The sequence below is a fragment of the Micromys minutus genome (assembly GCF_963924665.1).
Source record: "Micromys minutus genome assembly, chromosome: 20".
NCBI classification, from domain to species: Eukaryota; Metazoa; Chordata; class Mammalia; order Rodentia; family Muridae; genus Micromys; species Micromys minutus.
In genome coordinates, this window is record NC_137955.1 from 40607672 (window position 1) to 40625696 (window position 18025).

The following is an 18025-nucleotide window of genomic DNA, read 5'->3' on the forward strand; positions in this document are numbered from 1 at the left end:
ACGCACACACACACACACACACACACACACACACACACACACGCATGCATGCACGCACACGCCCAGGCACATCAAGAAGAAGGAGTAAAGGCTGGAGAGATAGCTTAGTGGTTAAGAGCACTGACTGCTCTTCCAGAGTTCCTGAGTTCAATTCCCAGCAACCACAGGGTGACTCACAACCATCTATAATGGGATCTGGCGCCCTCTACTGGCTTGCAGGCATACTTGCAGGCAGAATGCTATATACATAATAAATCTTAAAAAAGAAAAGAAAAAAAAAAAGAGTAAGAGAAGGAAGAGGAGGAAGAAGATCAAACCACGTTCTCCCTAAAAGCCCACAAGCTCTCTGCCTGATCAAGCATCCACAGAAGAGGTATGAATGGTGGTGAAGGTACAGTGGTTGGGGTGGAAAAGGTTTTGCAGTTTCAGTAAGAGCACAGGTGAGAAATGTATTTAGTCTGTGCATTGAGGGTGACTAACTGGACCTGCCTCTGGTCAGGAGCCCAGATCAGAGGTGACTTTCGAGACAGATCGGTCCAGAGCAAGGCTCTGGGAAGCCGCCTCTGCTTATTTGACTTCGTAGTTCTCGAGGGGCTAACTGAGAACACCAAGGTGGGTGCCTTAGTCAGGGTTTCCATTCCTGTACAAAACGTCATGACAGGAATCAAGTTGGAGAGAAAAGGGTTTACTCAGCTTATACTTCCATATCACTGTTCATCACCAGAGGAAGTCAGGACTGGAAACCCAAGCAGGTCAGGAAGCAGGAGCTGATGCAGAGGCCATGGAGGGATGTTACTTACTGGCTTTTCCTGGCTTGCTCAGCCTGCTTTCTTATAGAACCCAGGACCAGCCCAGGGATGGCTCCACCCACAATGGGCTGGGCCAGGGATGGCTCCACCCACAATGGGCTGGGCCCTCCCCCCTTGATCACTAGTTGAGAAATTCCTTACAGCTGGATCTCATGGAGGCATTTCCTTAAGGGAGGCTCCTTTCTCTGTGACAGACTGCAGCTAGTGTCAAGTTGACACAAAAGCAGCGGGTACAATGGAGTTTATATCAGTCACTTTCCTTGTCACTATGAAGAGACCTGACGGAATCCAGGTGCTTTGCTTTATAGTTTCAGCTGTGCTGGGGAAGGCATGGTGGTGCGTGTGGTGGGAGGGACGCAATCGATGGTGGCACTGGAGCATCTATGGTGGCAGGGTGCTGTCTGTGATGGCGGGAGGGTATCTATGGTGGCAGGTCTCAAAGAAACCCCGAGACAAGTCTCACTCAGTGTGAGGCTCTTCCCAGCACTTCTCAGCCCACCCCCTCCCCAAACCTCTCCTGCCCAGGGGCTGGGGTTGAGTCCTTAGCCCAGCTTCTGACTTCTACAGAACTCAGCTGTGTTGGCTGTGTGCTCTCCTGCTTCCCCAGAGCTCTCTTGCTCTCTTGGCTCGATAGCAGACACTCCTACGCTCCTCTCTTCTTTTTCCCCCCTCCCCCCACTCCTTAGAGTGGCCCTTCCAGATGGCCTCTGGCTGGTTTCTCCTTCATATCTACAATAAAATCTTCTTAACCATACCTAGGAGCAGTCATGCTCTCATTTTCACTCAGCAGGTGTGCGTTTATGGAAGCTATGGTGGGGAGTGGGTGGGGGAGGGTCCTCAGTCTCTGGCAGATCAGTAAGTAGAATGGGGACTGGTAACAGGCCGGGCTACAGCTTTCAAAGAGCACCGCTGGTGATTTCCACTGGGCCGACTCACACCACCTATGAGCTTCACAACCTCTTAAAATGGTAACCTAAGGTTGGGGAACCGAGTGTCCAAAATATGAGTCAACCAGACACACCTGAGAGTCAAGCAGTAACTAACATTCTGCTCCTGGCCCGCAGAGATTCACACCCATTTTGTAGTACAAATTGTAAAAATGCAGAACAAAAGGCTTGGTCGGCAAGGCCAGACACGCGAGCCGAGTTGTGGACATAACCATTGTGACAAAGCAGCTCTAATTGTTGACAAGACCCGTGACATTAAAGAGGAGCTCTTCTTTTGGCTCTGGATTAATAAGCAAGGAGCCTGGACAGAAAGCTCCGCCCATCAATCTTTCATCGAGGGGCGTGTCCCCGGGAGCCCCTCCCTCCTCCTTGTTGGAATTTTTAAATTGCTAGATCCTGACATTCCTCTCAACCACACAGAGAGGGAAAGAACCACTGAGGCTGTGGGGTCTTGTTTTCAAGTGCAGCTCATCTTCTTTGAGAAGGGAGGAAGGCCTTCGAGATCACAGCCAGCTAACTCGGAATGAAGCCCCAAGGTCATTTTGGGAGGTAGATTTGCTCAGTGCAGTGCTATATCTGGTTTAGAGAGGGATGCGAGGGGATGGGGGTCCACGTGGGCCAGTGCGGCATGACGATTGGGTGAGAAGTCTCTGCTCCTTCTTCCTGCTCAGCTCCAGCATAGGACATCTCAATCTCCTGGAAGTTCCCGGACCCCAAAAGTAAGAGCAGTATAGCTGTGCACTCATAGGAAACCTTCTCATCTTTCCGAAGTGACTTCACAGGCCCCAGGGTAGGGGTTGATGTTGGGATTCTGTAAACCGCACCGCACAGTTGCTGGAGCAACAGCCAGGTGTGCTCCGCCCCAGGTACCTGGCACTATAAAAGGGGCTGCTTGCCCCCTCCCCTCTTTCTCTTGTGTTCCTGCGCTTTGCTCTCCCGCTCTTGCTCTCTGCCCCTTGCCCCTCCTCTCCCCATTCCCTTTGCCCCCCCCTCCACGTGCTCATGGCCGGCCTCTACTTCTCTACTCTTGTTTCTTTTCTCTCTGCCCCTACCACCTTCTAAACTCCCCTCCCCATGCCCTGAATAAACTCTATCACTGTGACTAGAATGGAGAAACCTGTGTACTAAGACATCTAGAGACAACAGAGGCTAGAGATTGGGTTATCTGACAATAACCGATGGTTTCCTCACACATGCCTACCATCTGGAACCCCCATAAGAACCTCTAAATGAAGAGTTATAGGGGGGTTTATGATCGGTGGCGTCAAGATGATAGGTAGACTCCCCAGTGGGATAGAAGCTCCAGTTTAGGGTAGTTTGGGACCCTGCCCTCTGAACTTTATTTGTGTCCCTTCTTTCCTTTATAATGAGCAGGTAACGGTCACTGAAATGGGTTGTTCTGGTTCTGGGAGCTGCCCCAGCAACTTGTCAAGCCAGGGCTGTGGGCTGTAGGAATCCCTGTCTAACAAGCGTTAAGTCAGAAGTACAGGAAACCAAGGACTTGTATTAGTCTACAAAATGGGGCGGTGTTAACGGACTGTATGGTCAGTCCACAGGCCCTGCTGCTAATCCCTGGTGCTAAGCATCAGAAGTCCCACACTGGCAACTGATATGAAAAACCCCACGTTTTGATGTCAGAAGTGTCGTGAGTGTAGCAGCTAGGCGGCGGAGAGAGAACGTATCGATTTTTAGCGAAACAATCTGCTATGAACCCTGAGTATCAATGCCTCAGGGGTACAGAAAGCTCTCGACTCTTGTGACGGTCTAGCCCTTTAGTTAGCACTTGCTGTGCATTTATTCTTAGCTTACAGTGACAGACATCACGGTGAAACGGCAGGGTCTGCAGTCACCAGACAGGTGTCAAGCCAAGTGCACACTTTAAAGGATTGTGGGTGTGATGGAACCTTCATAGCTCTTTCGTTATGTTGCTCGAGTCTAATTTTAGCACACAAAATACCCCAGGAGCCTGGAGGCCTAAATATGAGACCTGGATTTAGAGACAGTGATACCCTGATTTCGCTTGGGCAAAGGAAGCTGAATTAGAGTCCCTGGGACCTTCGGAGACTGGTGTCATAATTCTGTCATTTCTATCACAGGAGACAAAAATGGTGACAGCAAAGAAACTCACTATCTTGAAAAGGCCGACAAGACCAAACCTCGTTACCTTCTCTCTGATGTTTATCTGAAAGTCTCTGGGCCTGCTGTGTGCCGTGGTCGTATACAGCACACTGACTGAACCACCTCGTGGATTTCCTTCACAATAACACATACACCGGCTGGCCAATGCCTCTGGATCCAACCTGAACATCACACCAGGCTCTCATACAGGATATTCCGTGTGTCTTGGTCAAGAGGCCTACTGGCCTCAGAGCTAAGGTCCCTGTGTCCACTCACATAACATTTTTTTTATCCCAAATGAAACCATCTGCCTCCCAAAGTGGCCACTTTTTTTTTTCTCCCAGTGTGATAGTTTCTTTTCTATTGCTGTGACTGAGCAAACTTATAAAAAGAAAACACTGGATTGGGGCTCAGAGTTCCAGTGGGCAGCAGAGCCTATGACCAACATTAAGAGGAACATGGCAGCAGGCAGGAAGACAGGCAGGCAGGCGTGGCATGGTTGGCACTGGAGCAATAGCTGAGAGCTTACACCTAATTCACAATCATGAGGCAGGGAGAGAGATACAGAGACACAGAGAGACAGAGACACCCAGAGAGACACAGACAAACCAGACAGCTAACTTGTGAAGGGTGTGGGCCTCTGAAACCTCAAAGCCACCTTAGTGACACATCTCAGACACTTCCACCAACTTTTGGACCAAGCAGTTAAGCATACAAACCTACGAGGCCATTCTCGTTCAAACCACCAAACTCATTTTACTGAATGACTAAAAAAAGAAAAGAAAACCAGATAAGACACCCGTGGGCGTCTTACCTCTCACTGTTCTCTGGCCAAACCAGAAACTTTTGGTGTCACATGGAAAGAAGTGTGCCAGTCTCCTGTCCTCTAGCTTAGGAATCCTCATGATCTCCTCTAAGGGCCTGATGCCTCTCTTCTTCCTCGGTCCATCTTCCGCATTCTTTGTGCTGCAGAGACCACAGTGGCCACGGCAGCCTGGCTCGTCTGTACACACGCAGTCTTTGAGCTCCGTGTTCAGCAAACAGTGGTTGGAGAAATAAAACAGACGCAGAGATCTAAGAAGGGAAACGGGATCAAAAAATGTCCCCAAGCTAAATCCTAACAACAACAAAGCAGAACAACACGAGGCTGCAGACCAGTCCTGAGACAGCGGGCAGCTGCTAACTGACAGTGCTCTGGGACGGGACCAGAGGCTATGGTACCACAGGCACACTTGCAATGTGTGTGTGTGTGTGTATGTGTGTGTGTATGTGTGTATGTGTGTGTATGTATGTATGTATGTGTGTGTATGTGTGTGTATGTGTGTGTATGTGTGTGTATGTGTGTGTTTATGTGTGTATGTGTGTGTATGTGTATGTGTGTGTATGTGTGTGTGTGTATGTGTGTGTATGTGTTTATGTGTGTGTATATGTGTGTGAATGTCTGTTTATGTGTGTGTATGTCTGTTTATGTGTGTGTGTATGTGTGTGTGTATGTGTGTGTATGTGTGTGTGTATGTATGTGTATGAGTGTGTGTGTTTATGTGTGTATGTGTGTGTATGTGTGTATGTGTGTGTGTATGTGTCTGTATGTATGTGTGTGTATGAGTGTGTGTGTATGTGTGTATGTGTGTGTGTATGTGTCTGTATGTATGTGTGTGTATGAGTGTGTGTGTATGTGTGTATGTGTGTGTGTATGTATGTGTGTGTATGTGTGTATGTATATGTGTGTGTATGTGTATGTATGTGTATATTCATGTGTGTGTGTTCGCTCTCACAGGTGTGCATTCGAGTGTGTGTTTGCATTCTTGAGTGAGCATACACCCTTGTGTGGTTGGGAATAGACTGATACATACCTTTTGGAGGAGTGCTCAGACTTCACGGTGTTGAAATTTAACTACATTCCTTTTGGTTGTTTGCCTGTTGCTGAAGCAAAACACACTGGCCAAGGCAATTTATAGGAGGAGTTTATCTTTAGGCTTGGGGTTCTAGGAGTCAGAGTCCATATGGGTAAGCCAGGGTGTGACATCACGAGCTGGAAACTGAGGACTAACATCTTGAACCACAAGCAAAAAGGAGAGAGAGAGAGGGATAACTCAAAATGGCATGAGTATTTAAGCTCTCAAAGCCTGTCTCCAGTGATACATTTCCTACAGCAAGGTCACCCCCCCCCCCAGGCTCCCTAAACAGCACCTAATTAGCTGGGGACCAACCATTCAGATGCCTGAGACTATAAAAGCAGCTCTTTTGATAGAATCATTGGCTTTGTGAGAAGCAGATGAGAGGCTCTAACTGGTTTGCCCCCCTTCTCTTTCTTGTGTGCCATGACCCTCTACTATCAGATAAGGCAACCGGAAGACACTTGGCAGATACTCTTGGATGGTCTGACTCAAGAACTACGAGACAAATAAATCTTTGTTCTTTATAAACAGCCCAAGCTTCAGGTGTTATGTTACAGCAGCAGACAAAGGGTGTGTGTGTGTGTGTGTGCATGAGCACGCACATGCACATATGCATGTATGATTATTGTACAGGCACACATATACTTAGAGGGTAGTTGTTCTGCCACATGGAGCCCAACAGTCAAAAAGGTCATCAGGGTTTGTAGCATGCATCTTAGTTTGCAGAGGTGTCTCATTATCTCCACTCCTTTTTAATTAGCCATTTTGAAGTCTTCAGAGAAGATCCATTCTGGAGTTGGAGCAATGGCTCAGTGGTTAAGAGCCAGCACTCTTCCTGGTACCACTTGTAACTGCAACTCCAGAGAATCTGATGCCCTCTTTTGGTTACTACCAGTACTTTTAATAACACACACACACACAGACACACACACACACACACACACACACACACACACACACAACACATACTTTAAACATAAAATTTTGAAAAAGAAAATCCTTTTTGGAAGACAGGACAGTGGACTTGTTTGCTGACAAGTGACTTGGGGGAATAGACAATGGAACCACTAATCAGTTATTAATGGGTCACCTCCAAAGTTGGCCACATTAAAGTATGACTTTTAGTTTCCAGTGAAGGGTGGGGGTCTGGGACCCGGCAGGATCCAGCTGTAGCTCACATCTGCCCCTCTCCAACTTCCAGGTGCTAACAACAGGATTAAGAACATCGGATAAGGGGTCAGGCACACAGATTCTTTAAACCAGACACCTAGGAATTAAATAATAATTTTGACATTGGTGCAAAAGATGAAGTAAAGGCCAAAGAAAGGACGGCTACCTGGGGCAGAAGATTCCAGAGTTACTCAAGAAACGTGGAAGAGGAGTTCAGAGCAGCCACTCAAACCAGGACAAGCAGAATCACAGGACAAATGATCGCTAAGGAAAAGTTGACCAGTTTCTTCACTGGACAAGGACATCTATAGAAGCAGCTAATGGAGGGGAAACTCAGCCGGTGCTTTGTTTTCTAAGCTGTGCTCCCTGAGGTGGGGCTTTATCTGCTTAGAAGTGGGGATGCCTTCCCTAATTTGCACAAAGTCAGTGCATGCGTGTCCTAAGAAAGCCTTTGTGTTGCTATGTGCATATGATCTGCAAGTATGACCTCTTCTTGGACAGAGAAGAAAAATATGATCTCTCTTCGGTGTTAGGTAGTGATACCCAAACTGGTTAGCCCTTCAGGGGAGGTTGTTTGTTTGTGGTAAACACATCCCTTAGGAGAACTGGTCAAACAGATATTTCTTGCTCAGTCTTGTTTTTACAAGCACCACAGACAATCAGCTGGACATGGAAAATGAATTACTTTTATGTTTCAGGTATGAGACCAGGAAATAGGGTCAGAAAGGGCTGGGAGATAAGTTTGAATCTCCTTTTCTATTGTTACTGCTACAGGATGCTTGGAATCATTTATTAGGTCAGTGACTAAAAATGTCCGGAAAGTTGGGAGTAAGGACTAGAGAGTTTGGTAAGGTAAGGACAGGAATGAAAATGTTAATCCATTAAAGTTCTATCTACAGCAACAGTGATCTAGACAACATTCGCAACAGCTCTTTTCTTGAGAACTGTAGAGTCACTGTAGAAATCCAAAAGGGAAAGTGGAAACACACACATACAAACACACACAGACACACACAGACACACACACACACACACACACACACACAGTCTTGTTGGTGTGTTTCCAGCTCTTTTGTGGCTCAACTTGATTTGGCCTAGTGAAACTCTCTCTACCCGGGACATTATTTATTCCTTTTGTCTATTAAAAAACTTCTCCCTACTTTCAGAAGAGAAAGACAAGCAGTCTCCAAGAGTTCCTATGTGTTTTGTGCTAGACCTTTCAAAATCTGTTGGTTTTTGAATTGTTCCTTTTTCTTTTCCCAATTTTTTCCTCTCTCTATTGTATTTGGGAGGAGGTAGCTTTCTGAATTCTTTGTCCTTTTCTGATATAGATTGTCTAATTATATAGTTCATTAGTATTCATGACACTAACTCCCAAAAACATCAATGTTAAAATCAAACAAGAGTCTTAAATAGAATAAAAAAAAAAAAAAAAAAAAAAAACAAAACCACCACAAAATGTGTTTTTAATTATTTATTTTGAGTCAGGGCCTCACTGGGTAGCTTTGGCTAGACTGGAGCTTGCTATAGAGCGGGTTGGGATTGAACTCACTGCAATCTGCCTGCTTCTGTTTCTGCTTCTGTCTCCCAACTGCGGGAATTAAAGCCATGCACGACATCCAAGTTGTTGCAAGTAGAGAACAAGACTTACAGCTTCCACCCAACGTAAGTTTTCTGTGCTCAGGGCTGAATATATTACTTAGGCATCACAAAGATAATTAGGCAAAGGATAACTACTCAGTAACACCAATTTAGGTATCTCTACTAGTGTCTCCTTGCATTCTACGAGTGTTCGGTAATTCTTAGAGGTCAGAAGTAAAGGAGGGCATGGGGCTGGAGGAATTAATCCGGTCTTTGTCGGAACAGCCTTTTTCTATAGTTATTTGGAGAGAGGGGGAAGCAATCCCTTCAGAATGCAGAGCTATTACAGAAAGATTCATCATCCAAGGTAGATAATGAAGATGGAAATCTCACATAGCAACCAGAGCTTAGCCTTTTGGTGACTCCTTTGCCAGCAGCTTTTACCGCATCCACAGATCCCGGAGACAATAATTAGAACTCAGGGGGAGGAGGAACGAGAAGAATATGGTAAACGTGTTTCTGAAAGTTTATCAGTACTGGGTTTGGACCACAGGGATACCAGTTCTAGAATATCCCTGCCCCGCATGCTCAGCCAGGTCTCCGTCAGGTACTAAACAAAGCCCAAACTACATCAAAAATCATCTTTATCTACCCAAAGCTTCTCGCCAAGGCCAAGAAGGTCCCTTATTGGACAGAGTTGTTTGTGTGGGGAGGATGAATTGTTCCCACACTGCCTTTTCGTTGCTTCCAGGACCTCTTTGCACGGAGTCGTCACCTGCATGCCCCTGAAAACTCAAGATGTCACTTGATAACAATGTCCATGCAGAAAACAAGGACTGGTCTATACCTGCAACTCATGTGACCTTTCCTCCAGCTGAACTCCCAATCAGAAAGACTGCTCCCTCTGGCCGCGCCTACTATCCTCCTCTGAGCTTTAACAATTCAGGGAAGATGCTATCTATATCCCAAACCCTTCTGAGACATGATGTTTGGATGCAGTTTAAAGGGGGGAAATCTCTTGGCCCTGAGGATTTCCGTCACTGCATTTATCAATTTTAACTGGTACCTTTAAGACTGTGAGTCTCTTGCAGGTGGAGGCCACATCACAGGACCCAGCAGTGTACCAGGCACATAGTAGGTGGTTAACAAATCTTTGTGCGAACCCTAGACATGTGATTCCTTCAAATACAACATACATTCAGATAACTGCCCACATCTAGCGTGCAATGCATAAATAAATATTTGCATATATAAACGCAGAAGTATATATTGGCCATCTAGACTGCCTTACAAACTTTAACCCAGGGCAGTGGTCTCTCGTTGCTTTGAGAATGCACCAACTCCATCCTGGGAATGCAGGCCGGATACAGAGCAGGGACAGAGGATTCCAGGTACCCTGACGCATCAACTCTCAGGATTGAAGGAGAGTATTTCATGCTAGAGAAGCGAACAGAAATGAACTGTCCTTTAGTCTTAGTCAACCAGGAGAACCCCATGGAGAGCTCCAGGATTCTCCACCTCTGAGGCCACCCAGTGACATGCACAACAGATCTACCGAAGCAGCCATCTCCAGAGCTTGGCACACTAGCACAGTTGGGCCACAAGCCACCCTCTGGCTTCTCTCTTCCTCATCAGCTCGCTGACATTCTGCAAAGAACAACTCTCACTTCAGAGCCAACAGCTCACTTAACTACAAGAGACTTCACCAGCTTGTGCCCTGTGGCCTGGCGGATCCTCACTCTTAAAATTAGAGGGCCAAACCAGAAGTCCTCCCTTGACTCCAAATGTGCTTTTCTTCCTCTCCCAAGCCAGCATTTGTATCTGACACAGCTAGGCAGCGTGTGGCTGCAAGGGACCTGAACAAGGGCGTGCTGAGTCCTGAGTGCGGAAATAAATGGACAGGAGCACCCGGCTGTTTTCTTCAATATTAAGGGATAAACGACTATCTGCTGTGGCTGGAGAAAGTAGAACGCACCCCCTCCCACCTTTTAAAATCCAAAGCCCAGACTCCCCTTGGGGCGAGTCCTCCACTTGGCCCCCTCAGCCAGAAGGGAAAGGGGGGTATTTTCGTTGGTCCCCAGCTCCCCTGGGACGCTGCCCAGCTCGCACCCACGGAGCCCAGCCCAGGATGTGCAGCCAGACCCAGGGCGGCCCCGCCCCCACGCGAACTTGACCGCACCCTCTTTCCCGGCGCGGCCAGGCCTGACGTCACAAGGCACCCAGCCGCCTGCACCCCTCGGTGCTCACCCTGCGCCCCGACCGGTCCCCGTTGTCTCCGCTGCTCTCCCGGCGCTCACCGCCAGGCGGGCGCGCGCGCGCGTGCCCGCCCGCCTTCCTCCCTGTCCCCGTCCCCATCCCTGTCCCCGCCAAGCAAAACACCGCTGAAGATGGCGAGCCCGGCGCCGGAGGAGCACGCCACCCAAGGATGCCCGAATACGGAGGAGCAGACGCCGCGGCCCGGGGTTCCCGGGGAGGAGGCAGGGCCGGAGGGCGCGGGGCCGCAGGTGGAGGAGGCGGCCCGCAGGGTGGCCGCCGCCCTGACCTGGCTGCTCGGGGAGCCCGTGCTGTGGCTGGGCTGGCGCGCCGACGAGCTCCTGAGCTGGAAGAGGCCGCTGCGCAGCCTGCTCGCCTTCCTGGGTGCCAACCTGCTGTTCTGGTGAGCGCTCGGGCTGGGTGGGGGCGCCCCAGAGGGCAGGTGACCTTGGGGCGCCCATGGCCGGATGTGGCCTGGCGTGGTGGTGGTGGTGGGGGGAGAGCTGGGCGCTGCTGCGGTTGGAAGTGATAGACAGCCTGGTCTCAGTTGCTTGGTCACCCGTCTGAAACAGGTAGTCACCCACTTCAACTTTCCTCCAGACGCACTTCCCTGTGAGTGGCTGTCACCCCGGCTGCGGGGTGTCCAGTCTCCAAGGGGAGGTGATGGTCAGCTGACCCACGTGTGCTCCGGAGCTCTTGAAAACTTGGTATTGTTAACTCTCAGGTCTTGACCTGTACTTTCCACTGTGGGGGTACAGAGGCCCCTGGGCTTGAATTAATTTTTGCACCCATCGAGGCATGTCTGGAGCACCTTAGGTACACTGTTAAACACGGCTGCCTTCTTCAGCCACCAGAGATGGGCAGCGAATGATTTGTTTTTCTTTTCCCTGGAGGGTAGGGTTTACAGTCTTTGGTCCCAGATGAGAAGGCGGGAGGTAAATAAACAGGTGGATTAGGTACATCGCCCCGCCCCAAGATTGCACAGCTGTGGGGGTGAGGGTGTGTGGGGATTAGTGGGTGTGGGTACTCATTTCAGGTGAACTCCAGAGGGAATATTCGGGGGATTTTCTTTGAGTAACCCCCCAATCAACAGGTTTGCTTCACCAGAAAGGTTCTGCCTAGGTAAGCATTAGGCAACGTCTGGCTCCATCGCCGAATGATGAGTCTTATCGTCTGGGACTAGTTCATCGAGGGTGAAGAAAAACCTTTGTTTACTGAGTGTTTTCATAGCATACATGGCCCTCGAAGTACGGAATAAGCAGTTTCACTAACAAGTACCTATTTACAGGATGTAGATTTCTTAACCTCAAAGTTGGGAAATAAATAAATGCATAGAAAGAGACGTAGCCTGTTATTTATTTATTTTTCTAGATTAATAACTTGAGTAACGTGAAGGATTTTCTTCAGATCCCTGCTGGTCTCTGTTTACTCTGCAAACTAGCCACGTCTTGTTGCTGTCTGTGGATGCTAATTAACTTTGGGTCTCTCAGTGTTGCTGTTTCTGAAGTTTAGCCCACATCTCTCTCCTGTTGCAAAGTTACCTTAGCCCTTAAATGAAGAGGTTATATCATGTTGAGTGACAGTGCGCAGGAGACCAAGTCTTAGGACTTTGTCTCACTTACTAATAAGCAGCACGATTTAGATTTTAAAGTTTTATTTACTTTAAAAACACCACAGTTCTAAAGCTTGAAGGTACAAAAATGTAAACACTCTGAAAATCTCCTTTGAAAATCTCTTTCCCACACCCGTCCCCAGCTTCCTTCCAGAGGCCGCAGGGGTGGCTTTTTTTTTTTTTTTTTTTTTTTTTTTGGATAGTGCCTGTTTCAGCAGAAGTTGTGTGTTGCGCAGACTGTGGGCTGGCATAGTAAGGGTTCTTCGTTTAAGGGTCCATGCCTTTGTCTTTTCAATGCATAGAATTCGTTTCCAAGAGTATTTATTGACCCCTCCAGATGTAGCTCCCAGCATGCACATTTTGAGTGTGTTAGCTGAGTCTTGTGCTGTGAAACCTTTTAAAGGGTGAGTCCTGTAAGAGAAGCAGTTGGGTCAGAGGGCATGTGTCCCTGCATTTTGATGGTTGTCACTGTACTGGGGGTATGACTAACATACTGTTGTTTGGGTTCTGCTAGACTTTGCTCACCAGCAGTGTGACAGCCTGCCCCTCTACACTCTTTCCAAGAAGCTTTTGAAAATTGTCTTACTCTTGTAAAATCCAGTAAGTGGAAAGGGCACTGTGGTTTGGTTTTAAATTTGCATTTGTTTAAGGCTGAAAGCTTTTCTTACGTTCAAGGACACTGTGATGATCTTTTCTCTGCAGTGCCTACTTATCAAAACATCTCTGGTTTGTTTCTTCACATTAGACGTTGATTTTCTTATTGGCTTACTGGAGCTTTTTTTATATGATGGGTATTTACATAATTAATGTAAAGCATTACAAACATTATTTTCCTGTGATGTACTCTTGCATGTATGCATGTGTGTGTGCCGAGGTGGGGTATGTGAGAGTTTATGGGTGTTCTGGTCTACATCTATGTGTATGCATGTAGTAGAGGTCAGAGGGCCTCTTTAATTGCTCCTGTTAGTTTCTGAGTTTTTTTTTTTTTTTTTTCCAACACGCTTTCTCACCAACCCTGGAGCTCATAAACGTGGTTGGCTGGGTGGGTTAATGAGCCTCGGGGATCTGCCTGTCTCTAGCCCTTCCGTGCTGGCGGTATAGATGTACGCCATCACTCCTGGATTGCCTCTGGTGCTCGAGATCTGATGCTCGTGTGACAGGCACATTCGTGACTGAGCCATCTCTGTAGCCTCCCTATGACATATTCTTTCAGAGCCATTGTTGGAACAGTTTTGTCGTATAAATACTTCAGAAGTGTATTTGGCATTTCCCGTGAGCGTTCCCTCATGCCCATCTTATTGTTACTCAGATGGGAAGACAGTGACCAGAGATTGAACTTGGTTAGGCTCTTACTTGTTTTGTTTTTCCTGTTTGCAGTAGCTGAATCCCGTGCATGCATTTCCCCTGAAAACCATCTTGCTCTCAGAGTCCTGAAGCGTTGTTGCTCTCACATTGGACTTTAGGACTTTTTTTATTATTATTATTGATGCCATAAGTGTTTTGAAATCTTCCTTATTTGTTTCTCTGGACTTAAAATAGGCTGTTTTGACCCTAAATTTTATTTTTAAAAAGGTTAATGTATTTCTTCTCAAATGAGCCTATCTTTGTTTTCATTCCTTCTTTCTTTCCTCCCCTGCCCCCTCTGTCCCAGACAGTATTTCTCTGTGTAGCCCTGGCTACACAGGAATTTGCTCTGTAGACCAGGCTGGCTTCGAACTTACAGAGGTCCACCTGCTTTTGCCTCCTGAGAGCTGGGATTAAAGACATGAGCCATTACTGTCCAGCTTTTTTCTTTTAAATAAATAAAAACAGGTTATTACTCTGTTAACTAAACTGGCTTCAAAGTCAAGATAATCCTTCTGCCTTGGCTTCTTAAGCATTAAGACTAGATGTGAGCCATTATTCCTGGTTATAGATTACCTCCTTTTGTTCTTTAATTTTCTTTGTCCTGGGAATGCTAACGGTTTTGTTTTTTATGAAAAAATATGATGTAGTCAATGTATTAAAATATATAATGGGATGTAGAATTTGACCCTGTCTCAAGAACAAACAACCCCTGCTCCCAATTTTAGCATAAGCAGTGGGTGCTAAATTTGTCATTGCTGCTGTTTCATTCTTGTGGAAGTTAACTTTCTAAATAGTCAGTTTGCATAATTTAATACGATTGCTTCCAGGACTTTGAACTTGACTCAGGGGTTTTGATACTGACTACCTGCCCAGGATCTGCAACAGTAGTGCTGCGCATTGGAAAACAGGGTTTGAAACAGGTCCTAACAGGTTGGATTACCTCTATTATATGTTCAGCAAATGTATGGATAAATGCTTTGAGGAAGGATGATTGACTTTGTGGTAGTCTGGGTGTGATTGTGGATGGGAGGGACTTAGGGTCTTCATGGATTGGGCTGAAACTGGTCCTTGGCAAGAACAGAGGTGGTTTCAGTAGCTCTTGGACCAGGATAACTGACTAATTGTAAGGAATCTACCAGTGAAAGACATCTTTGAAGGCATACCCAGCGTTTCATCTGTAAGTCAATCTGGTAGAGAAAAGCACCAAGTAAGATGTTGACCAGATTGGCCAGGGGCTGTGGGGCTCTATCTGGGGAGCAGTGCTTGCCAGAAAAGCTTTCCATCTGAACTTAATTTTTTTTTAAGGACAGTAAAAAAAAAAATGTCCTGTGAAATGCGCATGCATATTAAAACAGATAACAAATTGGTGATCACTTATTCCTACCATGGATAATTATTCACTGTTGTGAAGAGACGCCATGGCCACAGCAACTCTTACAACTTATTTAACTGGGCCTGGCTTACAGTTTCAGAGGTTCAGTCCGTTATCATCATGGTGGGACGCATGGCAGCTTGCAGGGAGACATGATGCTGGAAGAGAGTTCTACATCTTGATCTGAGGGCTACCAGAAGGAGGCTCTCTTCTGCACAGGACAGATTGTGAGCCTGCTCACACAGTCACACACTTCCTCCAACAAGGCCACACCTCCTAATAGTGCTACTTCTAACTTTCGCACATATGAGTCTGTGGGGGTCAAACCTATTCAAACCACCACAGACAACAACATACCAATGAAGATAAACAACAGATACAATGCAGGTGGACTTTGCAAATGTAGTTTGGGATAAAAGAAGCACAAAGTGACATGCACTGGGGCTCAGTCTTGCAGTGCTGCAGACTGACTTAATTTAAAGTTCAAAGGTGTGTGAAAGTGAAGCAGGCTGATTCAATGACATGGGCTTAGGAGATGAAACTGCAAACGTGGCGCTCCTTAACCAGACATGCATATATATTCTTACACATGACATGCTTGGGAAAAATGCTAACACGTGAAGAAATGCCAAAAATAGATATTTAGTCATCTCATGGTGAAGTAAAGATTAAATGTAGGCTGCGTATAATGCTAGTCTTTAGAATCTGGTTTCCACAGTGGAAACAAACTGGACCATAGTTCAGTGGTCCCGGGACTGTACCAGGCTTCAGAGTGTATGGCTTTACTCATTTAACTTATAAGGAACACATTTGCAAAATTCCTTCTCTTAATTTTTAAAATAGCTAATATAACTTCACAGTTCCAAACATTCAAAAGACAGATAAAAAAGCATTTCAGAAATCTTTCCTATGCCTGGCACCGAGCCTTCTCACAAGGGCAGCTAGTGTTATAGTTTTAAACTATAACACTAATTGTGTGTGTCTGTGTGTGTGTGTGTGTGTGTGTGTGTGTGTATGTAAGGGTTTTTTATGCATGTGAATACATGTGCCTGTGAAAGCCAGAGGTCACTAGATCCCTTGGAGAGAGTTACAGGAGACTGTGAGCCACCTTAGATGTGTGTGTGCTGAGGACTCAGTTCAAGTCCTCTGCAAGGGCTCTTAACTACTGAGCCATGTCTTCACCTGAATACTTTCAGTTTAAGGGATCAGTGTTTTTAAATTTACACTAAAAAGGATATATTGTATGTGTATATAAATATATACATACATGATATCTCCCTCCCACCCCTCTCTCTCTATATATATATATACACATATATACACATATGTATATGTGTGTGTGTGTGTATAAAATCACAATGACAATCAAGTATTCTATCAACTGTGTCTTAGTTACTTTTCTTTTACTGTGACAAAAATACCATGACCAAGGCAACTCCTAAAGGAAAGCATTTAATTGGGGAGCTCACTGTTCCAGAAGGTTAGAATCCATGACCATTATGGTGAGGAGCATGGCAGCAGGCAGGCAGTCGTGTTGCTGGAGCAGAAGTTGAGAGCTAATATCTGTTCGACAAGCACAAGGCAGAGTGAGCTCGCCGGAACTGACTTAGGCTCCGAAACCTCAAACCCCACTCCCAGGGCTGCACCTCCTCCTACAAGGCCACGCCCCTAATTCTTCCCAAATAGTTCCATCAACTGTGGCCCAAGCATTTAGATGAACCTAAGTGGCCCATTATCATTCAAGCCACCACAACCTAAAAGGGTATTTTGGTCTGTTTTCTGTCAGTCCTCACTTCAGGGTCTGATCTATTTTGATATGACGTCAGTCTCCTTTCCTAAAGTTCCACATGATGATAGCATATGGCTCGCTGTCTTCTGTGTCTGACCTCACTGAGTTTGCATCAAGTTTTAAGCCTCATTCCTGCACCAGCTATTTGCTTTTTAGTTCTGTTTTTGTTTTGAGACAGGGTTTCTTTGTATAGTCCTGGATGTCCTGGACTTAGCTCTGTAGACCAGGCTGGCCTCAAACTCACAGAGATCCGTCTGCCTCTGCCTCCCGAGTACAGGCATCAGTGCATTGTCCAGTTTATTTATTTATTTATTATTGCTGAGTGCTATGCTACTTTGAACAAGTGTGTCACAACTGGCTTCTCTATCCACAAGCTGATATTCATACAAAGAATTTTCACGCTTGCCTATTACTATTTGGTACTATTAAAGTTATTGAAAGCTCAGGGATAAGCCAGGGTGGGAATCTGGACTTTGTTATAGCCTCATGATGGTGACCCTGGAAGAGGAAGGAATGGAGCGAAAAGCCCACCTTGCACATCTTCTTGCTGGCCATAATTCTGAAATGCTGTAACTATTAAAGCCACCCTCCTTTGAGCCACGTGACTCTGCAGCTTAAAAAGCTGCTCCGATCAAGCTTCGGATTCACTGTTGGTGACCATGCATCTAAACGTCTATACAGAAGGGTTTTTCTTCATGTCTCGAATTATGTGAAGCTGTTTCCTCCCACCTGTGGAACTATTAAAACTATTTAACTATTAAATTAAACTGGTATTCTTGATGGCTACACGGGGCCACACCTCACAGGGGACCTTGGGCCCTTTGGCTTTTGAAGCATCTTGGGTACATTCTGGAATGCTGATGGGTCTCACTGAGAGTCCTTGGAGTGTCATCTGTGGGACTGGTTCAGAAAGTGGCACATTCCACCACCTACTTGGTGTCAAGCATGCCCTCTCCTCTGCTCGGATGGTTCCTCGGCCTGCAGTGTGAGCATGTGCTAGCCGCAGCATTTCCTGCTGGTTAGCCATGCGGATGCCAAGCCCTCCCCAAGCCTCCCTAACTACAGAATCGCTGGAGGTGGGATGGAGATCCCTGGGTTTCTCCAGCTCTCCAGGTTACTGGATACACAC

The 18025-nt window shown here is 46.5% G+C and overlaps 1 protein-coding gene across 1 annotated transcript in view; it reads left to right on the forward strand.

Annotated features, from left to right (window-relative positions):
• Positions 1-10801: 10801 nt before the first annotated feature.
• The window catches only part of RETREG1 (reticulophagy regulator 1), a gene marked incomplete at its 5' end in the record, with an annotated part of 127077 nt that continues 119853 nt past the window's right edge, over positions 10802-18025 (forward strand). Inside the window, one exon of the mRNA XM_080933514.1 lies at positions 10802-11179. Coding sequence (XP_080789640.1) covers positions 10911-11179 — 269 coding nt within the window. The remainder of the gene's footprint in view (positions 11180-18025) is intronic.